The sequence below is a fragment of the Nicotiana attenuata genome, chromosome 10 (assembly GCF_001879085.1).
Source record: "Nicotiana attenuata strain UT chromosome 10, NIATTr2, whole genome shotgun sequence".
NCBI classification, from domain to species: Eukaryota; Viridiplantae; Streptophyta; class Magnoliopsida; order Solanales; family Solanaceae; genus Nicotiana; species Nicotiana attenuata.
Genome location: NC_031998.1, coordinates 1,207,937 through 1,227,026, shown reverse-complemented (window position 1 = coordinate 1,227,026; position 19,090 = coordinate 1,207,937). Strand labels below are relative to the sequence as shown.

Sequence of the window (19,090 nt, the reverse complement as noted above, 5' to 3'; positions counted from 1 at the left end):
GCCTCTCTGACCGCGGTAGAACCGCGGCAGGCAGCGTATTCTTCTGAAAAGGCACCTTTTCCAGACACCTCTTCTGATAATTGCCTATAAATTCTGAGGCAAGGCTCCATTTTCTATACACGAAAAACACTCCAGAACTTCTTTCTTTCTGAATATACTGCATCCTAATTCGCAGTCTCTCTCTCTCTCAAATTCGTAAGTGTGATTTTGCTCCGTTCTTTGAGTTCGTTGGTATCCTGCAGTTTGTATTGCCACTGTTGCAGGAAGGTTTATTCCGTTTTATCCTGGGAGGATTTAATCCATTACCTTGGCAACGTGTGAGGGGGTTAAAATTCCTTAAGGACACACAAGAAACTTGTGGACTCGGAATATTTCTGATTCTCTACTATTTTCCAGATTTCTTTAATTCTCCTAACAGTTTTTTTCTGATTTTTGGTTTAACACAGTAACGCTCACAAGCTTAAGGAATTTTCAAACTAACGTTTCTGTGTTGAAACATATATTAAACTGTTATTCATATTTTGTATACTGTTTTGGAGATTAAAGCCTTCGTGCTTTCTACTCCAATAATTGTTCTGTCCGGTTTAAAGTATAAAAACTTTGCCGGAATAATAAACGTACGGGTTTGAAGTATATAAAAACTTCACCATTGTTATGTGTTGTATGTTTGGTTTGGTATTCAGTTTGAAGATATCAAAACTTCACTGATTTAACCAAGTTCTGTTTTGTTTCCAACTTTACAGAAAAAAATGACGAATGAAAACCAAACTAATGGAAATGTTGCGGGAACGGGTGCTACTGTTAAAAATGTAGCTGCCTCGTCAAGCCGTTCAACTCCTGCTCATGCTATGGCACCAGCAGAAAAACCCGGAAAGTTTTCCGGAATAAAGAAGGCTTCTGGACCAAAGAATTACCCAAGCAAGAAAAAGTTCAAGGGTAATTGCCACAACTGTGGAAAATCTGGGCATAAGGCCGTGGATTGTCGTGCACCAAAGAATGATGTACAAAAGAAAAAGAAGAAGAAAAATCAAGCAAACATGGTTGAAAATGTTGAAGACATGGAGGACTTGTGTGCCATGTTGTCTGAATGCGACTTGGTAGGAAATCCTAAAGAATGGTGGATAGATTCTGGAGCCACCCGCCATGTTTGTGCTAACAAGGAGTATTTTCTTCTTATGCCCCCGCAGGACCCGACGAGACAATTTTCGTGGGAAATTCATCTACAGCCAAAATTGAAGGAGTTGGCAATATTGCGTTGAAGATGACGTCGGGAAAAATAGTGACTCTAAACCAAGTTCTCCATGTTCCAGAAATTCGCAAGAATCTTGTGTCGACTTCACTTCTTGTCAAGAATGGATTCAAATGTAGTTTTGTTTCCAATAGTGTTGTACTAAGTAACAATGATATGTATGTAGGAAAAGGTTACCTGAATGAGGGCCTTTTTAAGCTAAATGTAATAGCAGTTCCTATCAATAAAGTGAATGCTTCTTCTTACTTACTTGAGTCAAACACTTTATGGCATTCGCGTTTAGGACACTTCAACTTCAAAACATTGCGAAAGACGATAAACTTAGAAGTATTGCCAAAATTTGATTGCATTAATTTCAAATGTCAAATATGTGTGGAATCAAAGTATGCTAAGCATCCTTATAAGTCTGTTGAAAGGAATTCAAGTCCTTTAGACTTAATTCACACAGATATTTGTGACATGAAGTCAACACCATCTCGCGGTGGGAAAAAGTGTTTTATTACTTTTATTGACGATAGCACGAGATATTGCTATGTTTATTTACTTAATAGTAAAGATGAGGCAATTGATGCTTTCAAGCAATACAAGAGTGAAGTTGAAACACAACTAAACAAAAAGATCAAAATGATAAGAAGTGATAGGGGTGGCGAATATGAATCTCCTTTTGAAGAAGTAAGTTTGGAAAATGGCATTATTCACCAAACAACTGCCCCTTACTCTCCACAATCTAATGGAATTGCGGAGAGAAAGAATCGAACGTTGAAAGAGATGATGAATGCGTTGTTGATAAGTTCAGGTTTACCACAAAACTTGTGGGGGGAAGCTATACATACAGCTAACCGAATAATCAACCGTGTACCTCATTGTAAAACGCAGTCCATTCCCTATGAAAAATGGAAAGGAAGGAAGCCCAGCTTGAAATACTTCAAAGTGTAGGGGTGTTTAGCTAAGGTACAAGTTCCTAAACCTAAGAGGGTTAAGATAGGTCCAAAAACGATTGATTGTGTATTTATTGGATATGCAACCAATAGCAAGGCATATCGTTTTCTGGTTCATAAGTCAGAAAATCCTGAGATTCACGTTAATACGATAATAGAATCAGATAATGCTGAATTCTTTGAAACTATTTATCCGTATAAAAAGGAAAGTGAAGTGACCTACCAAAAGTCAAAACGACCTCGGGAGGAAATAACAGATGGTATGCCTAATGAGGAAAATCCGAGAAGAAGTAAACGTCAACGGACATCTACTTCATTCGGTCCAGATTTTCTGACTTTCCTGCTAGAAAATGAGCCTCGTACCTTCAAGGAAGCAATGTCTTCCTCAGAAGCACAATATTGGAAAGAAGCTGTCAATAGTGAAATAGAATCCATATTGAGCAACCATACCTGGGAATTGGTTGATCTTCCTCCAGGTAACAAAACATTGGGTTCTAAATGGATTTTCAAGAAGAAAATGAAAGACGATGGTACTATTGACAAATACAAGGCAAGACTTGTTGTCAAAGGATTTAGACAGCGAGAAGGTCTTGACTATTTTGACACATACTCGCCGGTAACAAGAATTACATCCATTCGGATGCTAATAGCGTTAGCCGCCTTGTATGATCTTCAAATCCATCAAATGGATGTAAAAACAGCCTTCTTAAATGGTGATTTAGAGGAAGAAATCTACATGGACCAACCTGAAGGGTTTGTGGTTCCGGGAAAAGAAAAGAAGGTGTGTCGTCTTGTTAAGTCTCTTTATGGACTAAAACAAGCACCCAAGCAATGGCATGCGAAATTTGACCAAACAATGTTGTCAAATGGCTTTAAGATTAATGAATGTGATAAATGTGTTTACATTAAGAACGTTCCAAATCATATAGTCATTGTTTGCTTATTGTTGATGATATGCTAATAATGAGCAAGACATTGCCGACATTCAAGCTACTAAGCGCATGCTTGCTAGTAAGTTTGATATGAAAGACTTAGGAGTTGCTGATGTAATTCTAGGAATTAAAATCAAGAGACCTCCTCAGGGTCTAGCTTTGTCTCAATCACATTACGTGAAAATGGTACTTGAAAAATTCAAACATTTGGAATTTAGAAGTGCAAGAACTCCAATTGACTTAAATCATCATCATCTTATAAAGAATAAAGGTGAAAGTACGTCTCAATTGGAGTATGCTCGTGTGTTGGGAAGCTTAATGTACATCATGAACTGTACACGACCTGATATAGCTTGTGCGATAAGTAAACTTAGTCGATTCACAAGTAATCCCAACAAACATCACTGGGTAGCAATGAAACGAGTTCTGGGATATTTGGAATATACCCAAGACTACGCTTTGCACTACAATAAATATCCTGCGGTTATCGAAGGATATAGTGATGCAAATTGGATAACCGGCTCAATAGAAACAAAGTCCACAAGTGGATATGTTTTTACTGTTGGTGGAGGAGCAGTATCTTGGAAGTCTTCCAAACAAACGTGTATCGCTCGCTCTATAATGGAATCAGAGTTTATAGCGTTGGATAAAGCCGGTGACGAAGCTGAATGGCTTCGAAATTTCTTAGAAGACATTCCGTTTTGGCCAAAACCTTTGGCTCCTATTTGCATACATTGCGATAGTGAGCCTGCAATAGGACGGGCAGGGAGCGTTATGTATAACGGAAAGTATCGTCATATACGACGAAGACATAACACCGTTAGACAACTACTTTCTAGTGGAATTATCACTATTGATTATGTAAGATCAAAGGATAATGTGGTGGATCCGCTTACAAAAGGCGTAACTAAAGAGGGAGTTCAGAAATCATCTAAGGGAATGGGACTATGGCCGAAGACAAGTCAACATGGCGGTAACTCTACCTAGAATTTTGGATGTTCCGAGATCTAGGTTCAAGGAGCTCAAACAAAGTTGTGATTGACCGGTTCAACATTGTCAAAATAAAATCTTTGGTCCATTCTCGTGATGAAGATAATGTTCAGTAACAAGGATAGAACTTTACACGTTCTTTAATGATTACCTAAGTTTGATGAGGTATTTATCAAATGGTGTCAATCTAAAGGATTACACGTTTAGGAATCACCTATGTAAGCGTGAAGTGGAAGCTGCTTCAATGAGAATTCTGTAAGGCCAATTCTCTACGCACTTATGAAACAAGGCGGTGTTCATGGCTAAAACGAACACAACAATGAGAACCAAAAGACGGTTAAGGGTTGGTTGTGTGACATATGGTTGTCTAGGTATACACTAAAGTTCGACGGTTCAAAGATATCAAATCTATCGATTGACCGAGTATATCCGACATATATTCACTACGAAAAGTTCAAAGGGAAACCTACTTATCCAGATGCAATTAATCCTTACTTGCAAAATCACATAGCTTTCATCTATGATCTTTCTTGATACAGCCATTCCCATTCATGTGGGGGATTGTTGGACTTTAAGCCATTGGACTTTAAAGTAGAAGAAGTGTGAATTGGAAATGGAGGGAAATAAAATGGAGGGAAATTGAAAATTTGAAGAAGTGAACTTTTGTCTTGCACTTTGTCCCTCATTGGTGAGGGACAACCACATTTGTGTGCTTATATATAGAATCACTTCTTAAAGCTCTTAAAAGGAGTTGAAGAGAATGAACCCTCGCGCCGTAGTCGCTCGCTCGCTCGGCTCGGCTTCGGCTTTGGCTTTGGCTTTGGCTTTGGATTTGGATTTGGATTTGGATTTGTCAAACGATCGATAAGATTATTTTTGGACAAAATTTATTTAATTATTTAATAATTAATTAAATGCCAAATCACTGCTGAAAATACGCCAGAACCCTACTGAAGGTTCAAAGGGCTTCTGTGGCCGCGGTTCTGCCGCGACCGCGGTAGAACCGCGGCAGGATGATTCAGAGAGCCTCTCTGATCGCGGTTCTGCCGCGACCGCGGTAGAACCGCGGCAGGCAGCGTATTCTTTGAAAAGGCACCTTTTCCAGACACCTCTTCTAATAATTGCCTATAAATTCTGAGGCAAGGCTCCATTTTCCATACACGAAAAACACTCTAGAACTTCTTTCTTTTTGAATATACTGCATCCTAATTCGCAGTCTCTCTCTCTCAAATTCGTAAGTGTGATTTTGCTCCGTTCTTTGAGTTCGTTGGTATCTTGCAGTTTGTATTGCCACTGTTGCAGGAAGGTTTATTCCGTTTTATCCTGGGAGGATTTAATCCATTACCTTGGCAACGTGTGAGGGGTTAAAATTCCTTAAGGACACACAAGAAACTTGTGGACTCCGAATATTTTTGATTTTCTACTATTTTCCAGATTTCTTTAATTCTCCTAACAGTTTTTTCTGATTTTTGGTTTAACACAGTAACGCTCACACTAATTCCTCCCGCGTGATCGAGATTGCTCCGTATTGCGATTTGTTGGAGGACACGGTGAGCCTGGTGCCCCAATTTGCCCTTCTTTATTCTGCTACTGAAAGCAGGGCCCTTCAGGAGATCAGCGATGCCGGCCTATCACGGGGAGTAGTCGGAATGGCTTTGAGGGCGACTTTATTGGTTTCTTCGCTTTACGTCTTCCACTATTGCTGACTTTCACTATCTGTTTTCTCTTCTTTCTTCAGACTTTTATTTTGGAGACTGACAATATCCGTCGTGAGGAGAAACGGGCTGCCGCTTTTCAGAAAATGGTTTCAAAGTATCACCGATACCGTGACAAGTGCCGCGAGATGCATGCACGACTCAGGGCGAGCGGCAATCCTCAGTCCCTTATGGAGGATTTGGAGCAGAAGGACAAGGACCTAATGCGGCCCATTGGCAGATGCAGCGAACTCGAGGGGCTGCTTAGGGCTAAAGAAGAAGAGCTTGAGGTGGGAAAGGGGGTTGCGGCTGAGTGTGTTGATCTTCAAGTGAAGGTGGTGGCCCTGTGGGAGGAGGTTGAGCAGAGTGCCGTTAGAGTCGCCGGTCTAAGTGTTGAATTGGCGGAAAAGGTGACCGAGTTTGAAAGGAAGGCGACTGAGCTGGAGAGGGCTGAGGGAGCCCGAGTAGCGGCTTTGGCGAGCGCGTGGGTGAGTTTCACGCACTTTGTGTTATGTCTGCATGTTGGACAAATTCGTATGTTTTCCGGGCTGGTTACCCAATCCCAGTCTATACAGACTTTTCCTTTATGGCGTTGAGTACCAACTTATTGGGGGGTTTCGCTCGACCTTTGCTTGCGGTATGATATGGTGCGGAGCGTTTTCTTGGTGTGCTATTTTGATGGCGTTTGTTTCCCGTTCGCGTGTCGGTGAGTATGCCCATGTTCCCGTCTCTCTGAAAAGAAATAGCAAGTTAAAGCAAACAAAATCGTTTGTTACTTCGACTGATTGGTTGACGAGTGGAAGAAAGCGACCATGTTCCCTGCTTTGGCTAGGCTTCGTAGCTGCTATCATTGGTTGAGCTAATATCCACTGAACTCAGATGACATCTTGTGGGTCTTTGGCTTGGTGTTTTTGTCGTCTACGCTACTTGGGTTTGGAAAGTCTCTTCGATCTTGTGGGCTGATGACTTACTTCGCCCGTTGGGATCTTCGAGTTCAAGTCCCAGTCCAATCCAGTCCTGAGTGCGTGAAAAAACTAAAACTTTGGCTAAAGGATGAAGTTACAACGAACGGGAAGTAGAACTAGAACCGAGTTTAGTTTCAGAGGAAACTAAAACTTTGGCTAGGAAGTCCCCGCAGACGGCGCTAAGTTGTTTAACCGAAAAAGTTTCATACCTTTTTATTAAACTAATTGAATGAGAACATATGGGGTAAATCCTAGCCGGAGATAGTTTATTCTAGATTTGAGATAGAAGATAGGAATAAACAAGCATAGTTGGACGTAAAATTTGATCACGATAACGATTGGATTCCATAATGTAAGAAGAAGAAGATGGATTCAATAGTATCAAATGATAACAAAGAATAAATAAAGGAAAAGAATCACCATTCTTGAACTAGATGGACCTCCATACATATGATAAAGTTGAACTACATATAAAATGCCAAGATCTTGAGGTTTATCTCCCTTTTGGGCGAAGGGCTTGAGAGGATGGAATATCTTCTCCTTCAGAGGGATGAATATCGCCCCCTGTGTTTCTCTCAGGCCCCCTTTTGTTACTCTCTCTCATGATATTTATATCAAATACTTTCCTTATCTAGTGGTCCTTGACTAGAGTATCTAAGTTCCTAGAATATCATGTAGAATATTCCTCTAAAATATCTAAGTGTTGAGCTATCCGTTCGGTCGAACTGAGTGTTCGACCTCGACCATAGCTGAATCATTTGCCGATGTATTGTTTTCTGTACGCGACTTTGACTTGATTGACTGTGATCGTTCTTTTTAAGTGGAATTCTTTTAATCAGATTTTGACCTATACACGTTAGTGAAACTTGAAAGTGACAAACTTTGATTTTGCCGTATAATTTATTTCCCCCGATTTTCCTATTTGTATCCGCTGAAACTTGCAACCGAATCCCAATGAGCTAACACGCGTACGCTACGTGTCACACGACACCATCTGCGTGTCGGTTGTGAAGTCAAAAAGTCATTGGGAAACGTAGGAACTAAGATAAAGGAGTCGATGAAAATAATAAAAAAGACAAAAGGCATTCGCTTTGGTTAAGTTGAAGGAGTAAAGAGAAAAGAGTGCAGTCCACAGATGAGAGTATTTCGAAAGGCCACACTGCTATTTGCTTTAATTCTGTCATTTAGTTTTCTGTTCTCTGCGTTTGGGTTAAGCGAAACCGGAGGAGGATTTTGCGGTGAAGAGGAAGAGAAAGAAAGTAATCTGATTGAGATGGCTACTCTTGGTGGGATTCGTGATTCGCATGCTTCGTCCCAGAACAGCGACGAGATCCATAACCTTGCAAAATTTGCCGTCGACGAGCACAATAAGAAGGAGGTTTGCTTCACAATATAACTCTCTATTTGTCTGTTTTCTGCTTCCTTAAGTATCATTACCCTTGATCTCTCTACATCCCTGGCTCTCTGTACGCTTTTGCGTATTTTTTCCTCAATATTGCTATTAGTAGTACTGTTACTGTGCGTCCTTCTTTGTTGGGGCGACAAATGATGGGAAGGGGGGACAGTAGCCTCTCAAGTTAAACTAAAATGTCACACGATTATACCTTAATTCTTGGTCAAATTTGTAAAAAAGAACAAAAAGCAAGATTCTTTTTTAATATATTATCACTTTAGGTGTCTAAACCTTGGTGGATAGAGTAATATGATACCCGGTACCTAGCAGGCAGCGAGTACCCAGTGGATTTTGTCGAGGTGTGTCAAGTTGGCCTTATAAAAAGAAATTTTATACGCAGACCTTAGGACTAGGGGGAAGTTTAATGTGGGTTCTTGACTTTCCGGGCCTTAGGACTAGGGGGAAGGTTAATGTGGGTTCTTGACTTTCCGGGCCTTTTCTTTAGGACTAGTGATTTTTGTCAATGATCTTTACTCCGCATGATAATATCCACTTTAGCATAATAAGAGTATTTGTGTCAATGATCCATTTTAGCATAGGCGTTATATCGGCGCAAATCAGGCTAGTGCTGGATTTTTAAAAAAAAGAGGCTATTGGAGAATTTGAACAGGGTAAAGGGTTCCCAAAAGGGGTTTCCATGATAGAGCTTGAGTCAGCTGAACCCACATTGTAATGAGATTCAAAAAGGGGTTCCATGTCTTTCCAGTAGCTTACCAGCTAAGCTGTCGGTTTCATTTTTTGTTTAGAGCGATCTTGTTTAAAATTTCTTTTGAAGTCCCTCATTCTCTTTCTATTTTTTTGTTCTTCTATAGCTATTCACTGATTTCATACATAGTGCTTCATTATGCATACTTGTCCATCTATTTTTCTCGCCATGTAGTGCTGGTTTTGAGGAAAGGATCACTAGTCTAACATGGTCTCTGTGGAGCTATGTTAGGTGTTTTACCGCAAAAAGCAAGCTAGACCACCAAATGGCAAGTATATAGAAGAAGTAACTTGTGCTATGTCTTCTTCTTTTTTCTTTGTAATCTATACGAATCTCTTTGTTGGTTGACGAGTTTGTAACCTCAATATTGATTATGCGCCAAGACGTCTGCATGCACTTTTATCCCCGGTTATCTATCACATGTGTCATCTTGCTTGGGCGAGAGATTTGGTTCAGATATGCACTTCCTGGTTTCCCTGTAACGACAAGGACGATGTTTAAGGATTGTTTGTGCTTCCTACTAGTAGTCTTCTAGTTATGACTTTTTCCGTACAAAAATTATCGTCAGAAGCTTAAGTGTTGAAAAAAGGTGAGATAGATGTATGCCCCCTCATAGAATTGCAGGCCCGTTATCGAGTTTCAAACCGTGTGCCACTGGACCTCAGGGTTCTTTCGGTTATTAAAAAAATTGTATGCGCTAGTCATGCGCTTGCAGAAATATGCATGCTCCAGTCATAAGCTCGCAGAAATATCAAAGGTAGTTCAGGATTTTACGATTTTGTCTGAAAGGGTGCTCAAAAGCACTAAACCGAGAAAAAGAGTAAAAGTAAATGCATGGTTTGCAGTCTCATTGAAGATATGTCTCGGTGGAGAGTTAACACATTAGTTGCGTCCCTCATTTTGTAAATCTATTGTTGGCCCTCTCACCATGTACTTTCTCCGTTTCAAGACCACGGTTTTTTATGATAGTGGCTTCTGACAGCATACAGAATCTTCAGCAGGTTTGGTCTGTACAGGCTCACTTATAATCTGGGATATTCTGTTTTGATCTTGATAAAAATGTATCTGCTTGCCTGGATAATAAATGCACGGGTGCTGCGAAGGTAGATATAAGCAGAGAAAATATCCATGCGTTCTTATTTATTTTTGTACTGCGGAACCTCTCACTTTCTTTTCATATAAAAGATCTCTCTCTTATGTTACAAGTATGCTACGTAAAGCAGTTCAGAATAATTGGTAAGCTTTCTGTCTTTCTGCTTTGTGGTCAAACATTATTTACGAGGAGGACTATTGAGTTATCCCCTGTACTACCATGTCTGAGAACAAGGGAGGTCTATCTAGAAGAGTGGAAGGTAACTGCACTTAGAAAGTCATGAAAAACATAATTCAGGGTGTGATATGACAGAAGAAAGTTTTGAAGGAAACTATTTCCTTGTAATAAAAAACACATGGATATCCCGGGGGAAACAGCAGAAAAGCATCTTGATTGTCCTCTTTGTCAAGAACTTGCTTAATCAGTCCAAAGTTCACCTTCTTTTGTTGAATTTATGTGCGATAAGGGTCGGCTTTTCTCTCTGTTTATTCAGCTTCTTTTCCTCTTTAACACCTTTTTATAGTAGACCTTATTTAGGTACCATCATTTTGTTTGTACTCTTTATGTTGATGAGAGGCATATTATAATAAACTTTTTAAAGCGTGAGACTATTGGAGATTTCAATGTCTGCAAATTTTTTCCAGAATGCGATGATTGAATTGGCCAGAGTTGTGAAGGCGCAAGAGCAAGTTGTTGCTGGTACACTGCACCATCTGACTCTTGAGGTCATAGATGCTGGAAAAAAGAAACTCTATGAGGCTAAGGTCTGGGTCAAACCATGGTTGAATTTCAAGGAACTTCAAGAGTTCACTCATGTTGAAGATGTTCCTACCTTAACTTCTTCAGATCTAGGTGTTAAGCAAGGTAGCTCTCTCTTATTGATGTTAATTACTGATGTGTTCTATTCAATGTAACCAACTACGGTTGATAGATCAAATCAACTTAACATATGGCTTCCAGTAGTATGCAACAATGTTTCTTTTGAAAAATTGGTCAGGTGATATAGGTTTGTCTTAGGTTTGCGATTACATACAGATACTTCTGGTGCTTCTCTCCAGGTTTCTGCTATATGTGCCTGTGGCTTGGGTTGATTATAAAGTTAATTCTGGCTTGTTTTCTGCTTTTTTTCTGTCTTTTTTTTTTTGAAGAAGAAAAAATATTGGACAGCATATCCGGGGTGAATCGCAGGAAGTTTTGTCTAGTTCTTCTAGTGTTCTCCAAATTATTATTTTGGATATATATGGTCATGGAATCTTCTAAAGTCTTGATTCTCTTCGAAATTGTTAGATTGATAGTCTCTTTTAAATTATGCAGAAGAGGAAGGCTCTGGATTGAAATCAGTGCCTGTGCATGATCCGGTGGTTCAGGAAGCTGCAGAGCATGCAATTAAGACCATCCAGCAGAGATCCAACTCACTACTTCCATATGAACTCCAAGAGGTTGTTCATGCAAATGCTGAGGTACGCCCTTGTTTCATGTTTGTCTTGTTTTCTGTCTGAGATTGGGTGGTTATGCGAGTGACTTGCATATGATCCCTGTTGAGGTAGCTGTACTTTTTGTGTGACAAGCTTTTTATGAGCGTAATGAAGTATGATCGAATTCAATACAAGCTGTTCCCTTGTGATTGTTCTAGATCTGCAATTGTGATTATTATCAACCATACTCCGGACGGTTCATGATGTTTGTAACTGAGAGAGAGGAAGAGAAGCAGGTGGTGTTCAAGGGTTAGCTGTGAAAAGGGAGAAAAACGTCAGAAGGGTGAAAAGAACTACTATGTAATTAACTTAATTATGTAAGAATCTTGAATCAAAATCGTGATGCTTACTGCACTGATGTCGTTGCACTCAAGGCTCTACAAAACTTGAGAACCACCTCTGTGCCCAAATATTAGTGGTAGCTTTGCCTTAAAAGATTGTTCAGGATGAATTTACATTGCCAAGTTCCTTTATTTCGTCCGTCTGTCCTAACCAAATTCCCTTGCAGCAACATTTGCATGAATTCTGGGAAATAACGACTGGATAAGAGAATTTTATTGCTGTGTACCTTGTGTCTGAAGTAACAATTGGATTTGCTTTTTAACAGGTCATTGGGGAGGACAATATGAAGCTTCATATGCTCATCAAAACTAGCAGGGGAGGGAAGCTAGAAAAGTTCAAAGTTCAAGTGCACCATAACAACGAAGGTGCCTTCCAACTGAATCATATGGAGCCTGACCACTCCTAAACTGTTTAACTAGCTTTGGAGGTCCTTCACCTCTTTAAAGTTTTAAGAAATGTCCCCGCTATGGAACTATGGCAGATACATAAACTATCTTTGAAGTAAATAAGCATGTAACCAGCACAATATTTATACTTCGCTTGTATTTTATCCGAAGTTGGGCTTCTGTTTTTAGTAGATCTCTTTGATCCTTGCTTCATTACGTCTGTTTGTTGTGCTTTCATGTATCTTAGTAACGTTTAAGCTGCTATAATATCAACTTGTTCCGTGTGTAGTGAAGGTTACTTTATTAGCATGAGGGTAATGCCGGGTAAGGCAAAGTGGGGAGAGTAATGTCAGAGAAGCAAAGCTTGCAACTGAAAACATGCATTCTGTCACCCAGTTCATACTAATTGGCGTTCGAACGTTACATATATGATTGTATATGCAAGGGATTTGTCTCAGTATTTGGGTTCTTATCTCATCGCAGGCAATGAACAATATAGGAAGTGGGCGATTCAATCTCTTTGCATACCTTTGTTGTTGCAGTTAAAGTCCTCATCTGAAATGAGGAAGCAACACCAAAAGGGCGACTGCACATTCTCTCTTCTAACTAAAACGTACTCTGTTCTAAGTAGTCTTTTGGGTTGAGTTGAACATTCCGCGTTTGTTTTATATTGCATCTCGTAGTAAAGCATAATTCGTAGCCGCTGGCACGACACTAATTTTATATCCTAAGCCAGCTTGTGCGATATATAATGAACGTATTTCAATTAAGATGTGGATTGATAGTAGTCTACTGGTAGGTGAATAGAGTATATGGTCTCATGTTTCAAAATATATGAACATTGGTCATGGTAATTGGTTCCTTGATGTTGCTGCGATCTGTTCTCGACCAACAAAAATATGCATGTCACTGTCCTTTAAAACTCGCTGACAAAATTTTGATGAGTTTTCGCGAAATGTATTATTAATCGCAGCATCAAGATTTTAAACAAAGCAAGAAATAAAATAAATGTGGATTGCAGTAAAGGAAGGGAAGATAAGCAAATCCTTATCGAACTGTATGGCTCCAATTGGGCACTGAGGCGGAAAAGCTTAAACCCGAAACTGAGAAGGAAATTTTAAATTTGAGCATTCAACAAGCTAATTGGATCAAATATTCTAATATCATGTCTTTTTCAAGTTTCAACATTTCAAAAAGATGGAAGATGCTATTTTTCCATACGGTAGAAATTAGAATATCATGGAATGAGGGTTAAGATAACTCAAGTGGGAGAGTCGTGTTATGGATAACCTTATTGCACGGGTCTTTGTATAATGTGATGTAAGTAAATGTCTACGAAACAATTATCGTAAAAAGTTCTGTTCTTCGTATCATGGTCGATCCTATCTATGTTTTTATAATGGCCCAAGAACACGCTCATTCTTCAGCCATAGAGATACTTTTGAATTGCGAGATACTATTACGAGCTCAATATATTTTATTGCAAGTAATTGATTGGACAAGCTATTTGTTTGGCATGATTGTTATTTGAACAATTAAATAACAATTTGGTTGAACTAAACATGATATATTTGGTACGATAAAAGTCATTTTTCATAGATTTTCTTAAAAAATATTCTTCGATTTCTTGTTGGTGAGTGTTCAAGAGCATTTTTATTTATATATATGTATGTGTATTAAGGATTAATAATAAAATTAGCAGGCGGAAAGTATTTTGATGAGATTTTAGTTATTAAATAATTCTAAAATATCTAAGTGTTAGCCTGAGTAATTTGAAATTAAAAATTAAAAATAGTTTGTTAAAATGACATTGTTGAAAAAAAATTCTAGCAACCAAATATGTAAAAATGAATGAAAACATTTTATTGAAAAATGATTGCATTATATGCCAAACACATTTTATTTTCATAACAGGCAAAATTAGATGCATCTATCTTCTCATTAAAGAATCTATTTCATAGTATTTTATAATAGAATCTCTGTCAACACCACGTCGTCATCAATACTTATAAGCTTAGCGTTATGCTTTAGAAGAATGGATGAGGGTTTTAATTGACGGCTGGTATTGGCGTTGTATTGCCTTAGCTTTACCCTTCAGCAGAAGAGCTACTAGACTTCCATTTCCGCCGCTTCCTTCTTCCTCTTACTCTCCCTCCTCCGCCTTCGCCGCCGCGTCGTTGCTTCCTCTGTCGCCGGCGGTTTCAATTTCCCATACAATTAGGAGACGGCTGTCTATTTTCACACGTAGCTCAACGGTGATGGGTTGCCAGTCGGCGGAATTGGAATGGCCGGCCAACAAGGTCCGTCAAACTTTCATCAACTTCTTCCAAGGCAAAGGTCACGAACAAGTCGAATCCAGCCCTGTGGTTCCTCATAATGACCCGACCCTCCTATTCGCCAATGCTGGTTCGTTCTTCCTTCACTTTAAATGTCTTATTTATTGGTTTGTTGCTTTTCTGTATAAATAGATTATGGATTTAAGTTATATGCACTTATAAAGATTCATTCAAATTGTCAGTGACTCTTAACCTGTAATAGCGGGTTAGTTACCATTTTTAACCGAATTATTATTACTCTAGTTATCTAGAGATTTTACCTCTAATTACCTCATAAATAACCTGGTTGTGTAAATATTGTTTACACCTTCAGTGCATAGAACTTAAACTGGATTATGTCCTACTGGAAGGATGGGCGTTGATTATGCTTTTCGGTGGTTGAATGGCTAAAGGTTGGGTTTCTGTGCAGGGATGAATCAGTTTAAGCCTATTTTCTTGGGTATAGTAGACCCTAATAGTCCGTTGAGCAAACTTAAGCGTGCCTGCGATACACAAAAGTGTATTCGTGCTGGTGGCAAGCACAATGATCTTGATGATGTTGGCAAGGACACTTACCACCACACTTTCTTTGAGATGCTTGGTAATTGGTCTTTTGGGGATTATTTCAAGAAAGAGGCCATTGGATGGGCCTGGGAACTCCTTACCCAGGCATGTTTTATCCTGATTAATTCATAATATTCTTGTAATAATTGCCAGTTGTGCTCCTAACATATATGCTGTACGATAAAGAAATGACAGGATGCTGACTTGTATACTTATTTTCCGTGTTTGATAATTTCCCCCCAGGTATATAGGCTGCCAGGCGATCGGATATATGCCACTTATTTTGGGGGTGACGAAAAATCTGGCCTTCCAGCAGATAATGAAGCCAGAGAACTATGGCTTAAGTTCCTTCCCCCTAGCAGGGTGTTGCCTTTCGGTTGCAAAGTAAGTTATCACATTGTATCTTGGCATCTATCATCATCATTTTCTGTTTTATGCATTAGCAATTCATTAAACCGATTCTCTCTATTGTTGTTCCGAGATAAAGTTATGTGTATTTGGTATTTTTGAAAGCCCCAAATCTTATTGAATCTCTTAGAAGTATCTTAACTTCGTGGACATCTCAATTTGGACGAATTTTGTCATGAAGTGAGAGGGGGCAGTCATAAGTATCATTACTGCCTTATAAAAGATGATTATCCTTTTTGCTGATAAAATAAGCATAAATTGGTAATTGACATTTAAGTGGAGCAGGGTATTGTATTCATACTTTAAGAAGCATATTAACTTATCTTTTGAGGGGCAGTGATAAGCATCATTTTTGACCTACAAAAATTATAAGCATCATTCTTGACTTACGAAAATTAAGTATCCTTTTTGTTGGAAAATAAGAAGCAAAAAGTGGTATTTGTCATTTAAGTGGAGAAGGGTAGAGGGGCGGGTTATCCACCGAGTTCGAATTGACCTTTGACCCTCGGGGATTTCTCGGTCATCAAAAGAAAAAAAGTACTTGATGTCAATCTCCATTGTTCTCCGTGGTCGGAAATGTTGTTTTCCATATGTGAAAATCAGTACTTCTTTCTTAGTTCAAATTATTTGATCATGGTCTAATGATTATGTCTGAAAACCTTTCATTGCCTTGTTAAAAGACTTCATTACTTTGAGCTAAGTCAGTCCGGTTATTTCTTAACTCTTTGCACTTTGAGTAGGACAACTTTTGGGAGATGGGTGATACCGGACCTTGTGGACCCTGCACTGAGATACACTTTGATAGAATTGGGAATCGCGATGCTGCATCATTTGTTAATAATGATGATCCCACTGTGATTGAGATATGGAACCTTGTCTTTATTCAGGTACCATTATCTCCAAATTTTGTGCCTTCTCTTTTGAGATCTAGGTTTAACTCTTTTAAGCGTGTCTTTTGCAGTTCAACAGGGAATCTGATGGTTCTTTGAAACCCCTTCCTGCTAAGCATGTTGATACTGGAATGGGTTTTGAAAGACTAACTTCTATCCTCCAGAATAAGATGAGCAATTATGATACTGACGTGTTCTTACCTATATTCGATGCTATACAAAAGGTAATATTAATAGGTTTTTACTGTATTGCCTTTACTGATTTGTTTCCATTGGCAAGCTTATAGTTATGGCTGCTATGGTTTTCTTTAGGTTTCCTATTTAGCCTAATGTCTAGTGATATTCTGCATGTCTGTTTGTATGTCTACCTATTTTTGATTCATCTTCTCTTGAGTGGACTATCCTTCCTACCGTCTTTAATTGGTTACTTTTGGGTGACATTCTGATAATTTGACATTGTATTCTTCTTTTTTTGATTGTGTAGTTGCATTACTGACCAGACCCTAATTCATCTTCAGAAGGTGATTTTTTTAGCTGTGTAGCATATGATGCTATGAAGCATGAACTTGTTTTCCATTATAAAGTTCACTTTAAAAAGGGAATGCTATATTAATGATTCCATTCCCTTTGTATTGAGTTTTACAGAAAATTTTGTTACTTTTTTGTGCAATATGTAGGCTTGTTTTTGCATTTCAGTGGATTTGAAAGAAATACATATTCAAGTAATGCTTTTAAAAAAGTTCTTAAATTTTTGTATGATCACTTCTTTATATTGATAATGTTGTGTAAGCACATAAGTGTTTGATACATTGTTCTCTAAAGCATTCTTGTTTCATTTACAAAATTAGCACAAAGGATTCAAGTTGTAACGGGGAAAATTTTCTCTGAAATAATGGCTAAATGTTATACTCAAATATCATCACTGACTCAATATCAGTTTCAAGATGACCATATTTGAGCTTATGTTGAAAGTGCTCCAACGGTAAGAGCACTCAACTTCCAGTTAATAGGTTGTGGTTCAATTCGTGGACGGCTGGGGAGGAGTAGGATTTGCTGGATTAAAAAAAGAATGCCAAGCACTTGAAGAAGTGCTTTTATGTGCTCAAAGCTCTTATTTCTCAAATGAACTGCCACTCACTCAGGACCTGATCTTGTGTTGTGCTACTGAAATTTCCTTATTGCTATACTAATGCATGCTATTCTCCTGAACTGATGTTTCTCTTAATAGGCAACTGGAGCTCGTCCATACTCTGGCAAAGTTGGAGCTGATGATGTGGATAAAATTGATATGGCCTATAGAGTTGTTGCTGACCACATCCGAACTCTGTCTTTTGCCATTGCTGATGGTTCTTGCCCAGGTAGGATCTTGTTAATCTAGTCATCATTTAGTGCTTAGTTTTGCTCAAAATTGTTCCTCTCCTTTCTTGGTCATGAATTGACCCCTAATGTTAGGACTTTTCTATGATGTAAAAAGTTTTCATTACTTGTAAAGTTTTTAGGTATGATGAGGTATATTATATTTGCGGTCTTGTTGGTGTTCAGTTGCTTGTGGAGCCATTCTTTCACATGACATTCAAATCATTTATAATGAGTTTGCAGTTTTTTTGGCTTTAAAGTGGATTGTATTCTACAGTTTGTGAGAGTTGATGGCTGCTAGTTTCTTGTGTAATTCTTTCTCCTATTTCCTTCACCTAATATTATTTGAAACCTAAAGATGTGCATCCATGAATCTGGTAATTGGGTACTATGACTTTCTGTACTTGGTTTAAGATTTTGTGTTAGTACCTTCGACGAGGTTCTGATGGTGTTCCAACAGTTAAAGCCAAATATTGGTCTGTGGTTCGTTCTTTGGTAATCTTATGTTCATGTTTCTTGCTTTGCAGGGAATGAAGGCCGCGAATATGTCCTTAGACGCATTCTACGTCGAGCAGTGCGCTATGGTACAGAGGTTCTGAAAGCGCAACAAGGTTTCTTCAGTAGGTATGAATAAGTACTTAGAATTTGCTTGTTTCGTTGAAAGTGGGTTTATTTGATATTTAGCAGTTTTTGTCTATACCCACCTCAATATATTATTTACACTCTGCTTTTTGTTGAGATAGCCTTGTTAAGGTGGTGGTAGAAGTGATGGGTGACGTCTTCCCAGAGCTGAAGCAACGTGAGACACATATAAGGGATACAATTGCTGATGAAGAAACTAGCTTCGGGAGGACATTGCTTCATGTAAGCTGCGCTGTAATATCATGAAATGAAACAAGAGCGGAAATGCTTTAATTTGTAGTTTTGTATATCAACTATCCAAAACGCTGTATTGAGCCTGTAGATATTATCTTTGTAAATCCCTTTTTGATTTTTTGTGGGATAATGGAAGTATTCAGGTAACGATTCCAGATAGCTAATAGAAGAAAGTCATACATAAAACTCACCGTTATGCATATACAAGATAAACAGCTTGCTTATAGCATTGAGGTGAAGTACCAATGACATTGATGTTGGAATTCTTCTCGGCATGTGTGCACTGCATATTGATAACTACATAGGTGATGGCTTAAGGCTAAACCAAAGAAAAAAAATTAGCACTTGACTGAAATTTGTAGCTACTATGAGCTGCTTTTCATCGAGACTTTCAATCTAAAGAACTATTGTCTCTTTGTATAGGAACCCGTCTCACCTTTGTGCTCAGCAGAATCCCC

General features: G+C 38.7%; 2 protein-coding genes across 2 annotated transcripts in view; both read left to right on the top strand.

Annotated features, from left to right (window-relative positions):
• Positions 7,727–12,509, top strand: LOC109232888 (cysteine proteinase inhibitor 6). The gene is made up of 4 exons (XM_019398578.1): positions 7,727–8,146; positions 10,665–10,884; positions 11,335–11,480; positions 12,103–12,509. Exons 1-4 carry the CDS (start codon positions 7,904–7,906, stop codon positions 12,241–12,243), a joined length of 750 nt encoding a protein of 249 aa, XP_019254123.1. The 5' UTR covers positions 7,727–7,903; the 3' UTR covers positions 12,244–12,509.
• Positions 14,221–19,090, top strand: part of LOC109232887 (alanine--tRNA ligase) — a 13,470-nt gene continuing 8,600 nt past the window's right edge. The window contains exons 1-8 of the mRNA XM_019398577.1: positions 14,221–14,629; positions 14,969–15,207; positions 15,346–15,486; positions 16,251–16,397; positions 16,472–16,624; positions 17,629–17,758; positions 18,284–18,380; positions 18,500–18,620. Of these exons, the coding sequence (XP_019254122.1) occupies positions 14,263–14,629; positions 14,969–15,207; positions 15,346–15,486; positions 16,251–16,397; positions 16,472–16,624; positions 17,629–17,758; positions 18,284–18,380; positions 18,500–18,620 (1,395 nt within the window). The 5' untranslated portion in view covers positions 14,221–14,262. The remainder of the gene's footprint in view (positions 14,630–14,968; positions 15,208–15,345; positions 15,487–16,250; positions 16,398–16,471; positions 16,625–17,628; positions 17,759–18,283; positions 18,381–18,499; positions 18,621–19,090) is intronic.

What these genes read in the sequence shown, in the direction of transcription:
- LOC109232888 (XM_019398578.1), top strand. Translation starts at nt 7,904, where the DNA reads ATGAGAGTATTTCGAAAGGCCACACTGCTATTTGCTTTAATTCTGTCA. An exon ending in ACGAGCACAATAAGAAGGAG is followed by an intron (nt 8,147 to 10,664) that starts GTTTGCTTCACA and finishes AATTTTTTCCAG; the next exon opens with AATGCGATGATTGAATTGGC. An exon ending in TTGTTCATGCAAATGCTGAG is followed by an intron (nt 11,481 to 12,102) that starts GTACGCCCTTGT and finishes GCTTTTTAACAG; the next exon opens with GTCATTGGGGAGGACAATAT.